The sequence below is a fragment of the Scleropages formosus genome, chromosome 23 (assembly GCF_900964775.1).
Source record: "Scleropages formosus chromosome 23, fSclFor1.1, whole genome shotgun sequence".
Taxonomy (NCBI): domain Eukaryota; kingdom Metazoa; phylum Chordata; class Actinopteri; order Osteoglossiformes; family Osteoglossidae; genus Scleropages; species Scleropages formosus.
The window spans coordinates 16,160,522-16,169,337 of record NC_041828.1 but is presented as its reverse complement, the minus strand read 5'-3'; the positions used below and the strand labels follow the sequence as shown (position 1 = coordinate 16,169,337).

The 8,816-nt window shown below is 43.7% G+C and overlaps 1 protein-coding gene across 2 annotated transcripts; it reads right to left on the bottom strand.

Annotated features, from left to right (window-relative positions):
- Positions 1-1,489: 1,489 nt before the first annotated feature.
- otud6b (OTU deubiquitinase 6B) lies at positions 1,490-6,767 on the bottom strand. 2 transcript variants are annotated; one of them, XM_018727089.1, is made up of 8 exons: positions 6,546-6,617; positions 6,090-6,207; positions 5,643-5,794; positions 3,594-3,698; positions 2,944-3,256; positions 2,570-2,631; positions 2,190-2,296; positions 1,717-1,908 (listed from the first exon to the last, which is right to left on the bottom strand). In XM_018727089.1, the coding sequence occupies exons 3-8, from the start codon at positions 5,730-5,732 to the stop codon at positions 1,824-1,826; spliced, it is 762 nt and encodes a 253-aa protein (XP_018582605.1). In that variant the 5' UTR covers positions 5,733-5,794; positions 6,090-6,207; positions 6,546-6,617; the 3' UTR covers positions 1,717-1,823. The 2 variants fall into 2 exon arrangements, with proteins under 2 accessions (XP_018582604.1, XP_018582605.1); XM_018727088.1 differs by lacking the exon at positions 6,090-6,207 and having other exon boundaries at positions 1,490-1,908; positions 6,546-6,767.
- Between the last annotated feature and the right edge of the window lie 2,049 nt (positions 6,768-8,816).

Sequence of the window (8,816 nt, the reverse complement as noted above, 5' to 3'; positions counted from 1 at the left end):
ATGGCGGCGCAGTATAAAATTACCCCCTTTTTTCAATGCATCTCAGATCATGATGAGCATCGCCGCCTTTTTAATTTTGACCTCTCCCTTCGCGCCTAAAGTCAGACACAGGAGTGTGTATTTACATTTATCCGTTTATTACAAGCTTTTCTGCAAATCAACGAGCAACGATTATTAACTAATATCTGGCCGGTACCTCTGTCCAGTTTGATTGGCACACTGCCGCAAACTCCCAACAACCTTTCACCCATTTAGACAGAAGAGCATGTAACACACACACACACACACTCATTATTAATAATTTCAAGTAACCAATTCACCTGAAAACTGACTGTGGACTGTGAAAGGAAACCAGAGCACTCGGAGGAATCCCACATAAATATGCAAAGGACACACAGACTGAGTCGGGTATGAACCCATGTCCAAACGGACACCTCAGGTGCTGTGACGCACCAGCAGCACCTCCTGGGCCACCCCACCTCAACGTCAAATCAAAGAGTCAATAAAGATGTCTCACGCACACGCAAACGCGCACGCACACGCCTACACTCGTTTACCATGCTGGTAAACATGACACCCTAACACAAACACCTAGTTGCCATGATTCCCGTATTTAAGCTGCAGGAGCAAAGACCAGGCCAGCCCGAGAGTTCCAGAAAGACGACAGAATCCAGAAGTCCCGAGTCAGCGTCCTCTTGTCCCTCTTGCGAACAACATCCGATCTGCCAAGGCGTGACTCACTCTTGTCAGTTCTGCACCAACACATTTGTATGTGCGTGTGTTTATACATGCGTTAATAACCTTGCAGGGATATAGTAAACAGAAAAAAATTGACCTTATGGGGACATCCTCTCAGATTAAACTTAGTCAAATTTTTACCAGGTTCAAAAAAACTAGTTAAAAATGCAAAATTGTTCCACAATGTTCGAATCTGAATTCCTGACTTTACTAAGCTTGAACGAAAACACCAGCTAATACAAATAATTGCAGGTACAAAATGAATATATAACAAGAGAAAATGTATAGTACTTTTCCTTCTGCTGGTTTCTCCTCAGTGTGGTTTGGAAATTAAGCTTTCTTAATGATCCGAGACCATTTAAAAAAAGCGTGCTCTCTTGGAGAATATTATTGCTAAAGTTCAGTTCTCTAAGCTGTCAAATGTAAGCATGAATTGAACATTAATTATGACTGATGAATTAATAAACATGGCTTCTTATGTAATACATTCTCATAACCTCTCATAGAGCAGAGCAATCTGGAACTGAAACATTTAAATCTGTGCAATGAGGTCCAAACTTTACCGTGTCCTAGTGAGAAAGACCAGATGTTTTTATGTTCTGTTATGCCTCGTTTTATAACATTCTTCCACAATTAGAGGAATTTCACGAATCCAGGATTAACATGTGGATGGGGAAAGATGACATCACACACAAATCCACAGCCGAGGGGTTTTGTCCTTCTCCGAATCATGTTAAGCACAACTCCAAGATCCAACTTTTCGTTTACTTTAATTGTAATGCTGACAACACATTTTGGCGTTTGCCTTCAATAGTCTTACATTACCAAACCGTGACCCTGAATTGTGTATACTTTCTAAACTACTAGACTGTCCACCTTCAAGAACTGATGCATATAAACAGTTACATTTTTTGGGCCAAAAACCTTAACATTTTTTTGTCACTTAAAATGCAATTGCACATAAAATGTATTCCAGCTGTCAGTTCAGAGCCATGTGCTGTTCCTCCCATCGCAGCTTTGTCCAAGAGCTTTCCTTTAATACGCCAGGAGTGAAGCACATGATCCATGGTGGAACCCATCTCTTTTCAACCCTCCTCTTCGCCAGGGGTCTCCTTCAGAAGTTCCACCGAGTTGTAATGCTCTCCCAGCCCGTAAGCATGTCGCATATAGCTGAAACACACACAACATTCAAGCTTCACTACCAAATCGAGGCAAAGTTCACAGCTCCATTCAAGCAGCACTGACTGTGGCTGCGGCTGCTTTCCATTTCAGCACTGAACTGAACAGCGAAATGATTCATGCATTGATTTGAGGAGAACCCTGGACATGACCACGAGACGACAGTGGCGCCCGGGCCCTTGCTACACAACTCCAATAGTGTCATTTGTACTTGTACGTTAGAAATTAGCACATGACAGGACTATTATTTGCCTGATGTAAACTCTACTTACACAAGAGTGACTGGTGTCGTGTTGAACTCTTCCCCAATCACAATAGTGGGAGAGTCTGCTTGAATAACCTCTATTGGAGTTTGAAGGACTTGTGTCAGAGCTCGCAGCTGTCATCAAGCAATGAGAATTGTCATTAGCACACAGTGGAAGACACCGCTCTGAATACGAAATGCAAATTACTCCTTTATGCAGGCTGACACATAAAGCTATTATTAAAACGCTATCTGTAAAAAGGCTTTTTTTCATTCCTCTCTTTTTAGCACCTCTCTCTGGAAGAGTTCTCTGAATAACTTACTAAAGTATTTCTACCTTATGAAACATTCAGTATTCTGGCAGTTTTTTTCTTCATTCTCAGCTCGAGAAAGAGTAGGCCTCCATACCTCCAGCTGTCCGCCCCAGGCTGCCGTATCTGCAACTTCGTTGCAATACTTCTCAAACTCATCTGTGAACACACAGTTCTACTGTCAATATCAAGAAAACAAACAAAAAAAAAAAAAAAAAAAAACTTCTCATTATTGTATTGTGCATGGAGGACAGCTCTTAATAAATGGATAATGACTACATTGTGAAAATGTTAACAACAACAACGAGCAGATGCGTCCCCCTAATGAGGTGTTGTGAAAAACTGCATCATTGAGGAGTGATGCTTATTCTAAGCTCTGAACACTTTTATTGCAACTGTCAGAATTACACAACTTATCCTGCCACAAATACCAACTGCTAATGAGAAAAAAGAGCTGAAAAACTGTTTTACCGGCCGTGTACATGTTGCCTGTGTTGGAGTTGATGAGGAAAGGGAGAAAGTCATCAGCATGGTTTCTCATGTGCTGGGCGGTCCGAGTACGGAGCTCTGCCACGCCGAGGCTTAACCCGCGCGACCCTAGCTGGTCCTCCACAGCACGATATAGGCAGTGTCCATCCGATGGGATCTCCCGAATCTGCAGCTGCCTCTCGGCCAACAGTCGCGACAGCTTCTGGCCCTCCAGGTGCCGCGATCCAGTCAGGTTCTCAAGCTCTGCCTCCGCGATCCTGATTTCCCTCTCCTTCTCCAGAGCAGCCTTTTTATCCTGGCAGAGATTGTAAATGTGAGGAGTACACACATATTCATCCAGTTTTACTTGTGGCCAGTTGCCCAGTTTTCGGTCTCCCTGATGTGTACGCTGAGACACCTTCTTCGTTTCACACTACTAGCATCAAGCAGTGTCAGACATTTAGGAAAGAGTGCTATTTGTGCAACTCCATCCCCTGGGATTCCTTGGCAGATGGCAGGTGTGGCAGTGCAGATTCACACCTGGATTCCCACCATAGACTGGGGGATGTGTGTACACACACACACACACACACACACACACACACATCACAGGGTAGGATGGAAATGAGTCTACAAAGCGGTTTGTTTCTCACCCGCCTCTTCTGGGCCTTGGAGGTTCTTGGAGGACCTTGCTTGGTAACTTTGCCTTCTTCACCTTCTAAAGCTAAGGTCTCAACTCCATTGGCAAGAATGTCAGCCTGGAAATATTCAGAAAAAATTTGTTCACATGTACAAGAAATACAAGCAATTCTAACAGACCCTTCCCACGGGTAACAGGGTTTCATACAACAAAAAACTGCTACAACAGCTTATGTGGCACGTGACAGATGTGGCAGGTGCCTGATTCTTCATGAAAGAAGATACAGAGAGACAGGATCTCAGAAACCAACTGGACTTTATTCAAAAACTTGTTAAGCTGGAAAAGGCTGTCGTGTGCCACAAAATACCATTTTTTTCAGACAACAGATTTATTACAAGCCAGATTTATTTATTACAGATTTATTATCTCAGAATAAATCTATTACAAGAGTTATACGAGCCAGTTCCACCAGACTGTGCAACAGCTCTTTCTTTCAAGCTGTCAGGATCCTGGACTAACTTCTGAACTCTGACCTGGGCACCCACACCCTCCATCCGGAATGACACAAGCCACTTTAACACGGTCTGCAGAGAATGTCCTGTTATGCCACTGACAGTTTCTGCTGAAACCTCACTTAAATTGGTGTCCATCCCAAGTATAGCTGCTGTATTTCTTTAATACATTCTACATCGACCTACATTACATCACACTACCCGTCTTTCCCAAACAATTACTGAAGAAAACAAAAAAAAATCACTTTTTTGCACTACCACTTTTAAATCTGTTTACATTTCTATTTATTGAACCAACCACACCACTGCACTATATCCCATAGTGTTTTTAGTTTAGTACTTGGTTATTTTAAATTCTTGTAGTAGTAATAGTATATGTTGTCTTCTATGTTCACACCGTGGTCCAGGAGAAACTTTTTATGTCCTAAACATATTGTGGGATTGACAACAAAGTTGACTTTGACTTATTATTAAGTACAACGGCATTTTTCTTCCCGGTAATGCGATAATTTTACATCCAGATGAGGCATTTTATTTACTGCCTACTGTATGTTTTACTCTGCATGGCATGCAGACAACATGGTTCTTCCATAACAAAATCAACTACTGCATATACCGCCTACTTCTCGTCAAACTGACAGCCAATCACATGATTTTTGGTAGAACCACCTCAAAGTTTTTAGTGTATGACAAACCTCACACTAGCACGAACAAACATTTTTGAAAAGTATATACTATTTTATTTTTTTCAGAAATACGGAGCGAGTACGCTAATTCAAACCATGCCAACACAAGGGATCACACACAACGGAGAAGGTGGAAAAGAAACAAACACTTTGTGAACAAGCTGTAGATAATCATATGGCTTCTTCATCCACCAGTTTTCAGTTATCAGTGAAGTGCTGCCTCTCTCTTACCCTGCACCTCCACGTAATACACCTGGTTGAGACAATACTGTTGCTTTTCAGCTTGCGCACATTACAGCAGCTGTGTACAGAACTGATGATGAGTCCCTTGTCCGTTCTAACTGTTACATTCAATTTATAAATTCTGAGTAAGGAACCAACTTTTGGTCCTAATTAAGTTCATAACTGAGGGAGCAACTGTATTGTAAAATATGCTGGTATTATTTTTGTCATGCGTAAAATAACTTGTTTTGGTTCATTTTTAACAACGATAAAGCAAACGCCTAATAACAGGGTTTATCCCAGTGGGTAATTTCATGGTACCAATTAACCCTTTTGGGAGAGGGATGGGTGCATTTCTTAAGAAAAACGAGGACAAAACACAAAGCTTTTCTGATGCAAATCCGAGAGTGATGCAGTCAGGCTAAGTATTTTATCTGAAATGTGCTATTAAAAGAAGATGTCAACAGAAACCCCAGCTTGTAACACTCAAGTACACATTGAGAACAAATATATCCAGAGTCATCAAGTTCTCCAGTGCTTAATTTCACTGGGAACTCATTTCAATCTTCTAAAAAGCACACTTGTAAGCAGTCGGGTTGAGTTAAAAATTAAACAACGCGAAGAAGCAGCATTCCCTCAAACCTGATCTCCAGCGACCGAACTCTTCAGTTGTTTTCGTTCCTCCTCGTGTTTCTGGTTAAGTTCTGCTTCCAGCTTCGCGACGTCTTCCATCAGCTGCTTTCTTCTTTTTTTGTCATTCTTTGGTACAGCATTTTTCAGGCTCTGAATTTTGGCTGGAAGGAAATACCTTCTACATGTACATTTATGCATTTAACAGACGCAAGTTTTCTGCCACGACATGTCACATGCATCTCAGAGCACGATGCTTTACATGGACAGAAGGAGAGATCTGGATGAGGACACCTGATTGAGTTAACTTGACATGAGATGAGTGTAAAATCATCATGTAGTTAAAACACATATTTATATTACACTTATTCAAATGAAGCTTTTTTCCAAAACGATTTACGCACTGTATATAACTTATACAGCTGGGTGGTAATTCTATTAATGGAGAAATTTAAGTACCTCAGGCTGGGGATCGAATCGTTGAATCGCACCTGCAACCTCCTCCTGGGTTCAAGCCAGGCACTAACTCAAAGTTTCAAAGCACCACGCTTGACGCTACCAACTCCCTTACCCACAACTGCAGAGAAAAGGAAGTCTATGATTTCGATTTGCTGCTGAGCTGTCAGAGGATTTGTCTTAAACAGCACAGCTGAGGCGCCGTCGACGTCGTGAGCTAATGACTCGTTACTTAGCTCACGACGTTACACGAGTGAGTTAGCTACCCACATAGCCAACAACTGTTAGCTACCTCGACTAAGGGTTATTTACCCCCTGTAAATTCTTCACACACAGTCAGTATCTGACTAGTTTATCCAGTCAAAGCGCACAACATGAATGAGCATTTTGAATTCCACGCAAACTGCTCACCAGTGACTGTCAATGAGCTTAGCTACACGCTAACACACACCAACTCACCCTGAAGGTCCTTCTTCTCTTTTCGTTGCTGCTTAACTAACAACTCCTCCGGGATCTCCGCCTCCTCCATGTCGCCGGAAGTTTAACTGTTTAAGAAAAACGGCAGTAATTTAAAAAAGAAAAAAAAAAGAAAAAACGACGTGTTTACATGCTGCACACGACCGGCTAACGCGACCACGGCACACGTCGCGCGCGACGGGCAGGACGTAGCGCGACCTTCCTCATTTCCGGTGCGTTCGTGTGGTCCGCCTCCCACGTGACCGAGTTCGCTCATGGTGTTGGTCCCGTGCGCTGGATTCGGCTGGGCCTGTAGTTTTGGAGGAATTACGTAAAGGGGGGGGGACTTTATGTTTATGTTTTTGTTTCTTATCTGATGTATTTGTTTTTCTTGCCTTATGTCTGTGTTAAAGCGCTCTGTGTCACTGCGTGAGAAGAGCGCTTTACAAAAATAAATTAAATTAAATTAAATTAAATTAAATTGAATTGAATTGAATTGAATTGAATTGAATTGGGGGGGCGGGGGCGCGGGGGCGCGGTGGCGCAGTGGGTTGGGCCGCAGTCCTGCTCTCCGGTGGGTCGGGGGTTCAAGTCCCGCTTGGGGTGCCTTGCGGCGGACTGGCGTCCCGTCCTGGGTGTGTCCCCCTCCCCCTCCAGCCTTACGCCCTGTGTTACCGGGTTGGCTCCGGTTCCCCGTGACCCCATATGGGACAAGCGGTTCTGAAAATGTGTGTGTGTGTGTGTGTGAATTGGGGGGGGCGCAGTGGCGCAGTGGGTTGGACCGGGTCCTGCTCTCCAGTGGGTCTGGGGTTCGAGTCCCGCTTGGGGTGCCTTGCAACGGACTGGCGTCCTGTCCTGGGTGTGTCCCCTCCCCCTCTGACCTTATGCCCTGTGTTACCAGGTTAGGCTCCGGTTCCCCGTGACCCCGTATGGGACAAGTGGTTCTGAAAATGTGTGTGTGTGTGTGTGTGTGTGTGTGTGTGTGTGTGTGTGTGTGTGTGTGTGTGTGTGTGTGTGTGTGAATTGAATTGGGGTTGTGCAGTGGGTTGGACCGGGTCCTGCTCTCCAGTGGGTCTGGGGTTCAAGTCCCACTTGGGGTGCCTTGCAATAGACTGGCGTCCCGTCCTGGGTGTGTCCCCTCCCCCTCTGGCCTTACGCCCTGTGTTGCCGGGTAGGCTCCGGTCCCTGCAACCCCATATGGGACAAGCGGGTCAGAAAGTGTGTTTGTGTGTGAATTGGGGGGGGGATGCGGTGGCGCAGTGGGTTGGATCACAGTCTTGCTCTCCGGTGGGTCTGGGGTTTGAGTCCCGCTTGGGGTGCCTTACGACGGACTGGCGTCCCGTCCTGGGTGTGTCCCCCTCCCCCTCCAGCCTTACACCCTGTGTTACCGGGTAGGCTCCGGTTCCCCGCGACCCCGTATGGGACAAGTGGTTCAGAAAATGTGTGTGTGTGAATTGAATATATTTGAAAAAAGTATTGACAGATGAATTGCTCACACTTCCATTAACATACACAGTTATTGACCGAGAGTCAGGTCCAAACTCCGAAAGCTGCAGCTTTTCTGGTTCTGCTGGCATGCCATGAGCTTCTTATATTTCTACTGCTCAAGTTTTCTTTCATGCAATCATGTGATGAAAGCATAAAAATAATTCTGATTGCCCCTCCGCGACAATAATACAGAAAGGACTCTTTTCTACTAGATAGGCTCCATGTGTCAGTGGGCACTCCTCACATGTTTGCAGGGGCTAATCGAAGGAACCATCAGTGACCTTTTCACATACAAGGGCAGAATATTCAAATGAGAGAAGGTGAAAATGTGTTTGGATATCGTGTGCTTAAACTGGGAAGGTGCTGATTTACAAACATCATAAAAGCCATATAGAGCGATGCATAAACTGTGCCTTCCCTGGGGCAATTTTTATTATTTAATTTATTGCACAGAATAATGCTGCTACATTTGAGCTCTACATCTGCAATCATAAGAATCAATATGAGACTTATCACATTGTTTCATAACTTGAGGAAAAATTACTGTCCACATATTGGGAAATGCATGTCAGGAGAAAATTACATTGGATGGCTTTTACTTCTGATGATATAGCATTGTAATGATTTTGGCCAAGTTTTAGTATTAGATTTTTGAAGAAGGGAGAAAGTCATTGTTTAGTCAGAAGGATACAGTAAGAGTCCCACCACTAAAATAATGAAATATACCATTATTAACAACTTTAAAGTGGTTATGGATTTTCTTTAGTTTAAAAAAAATGAGAAAGA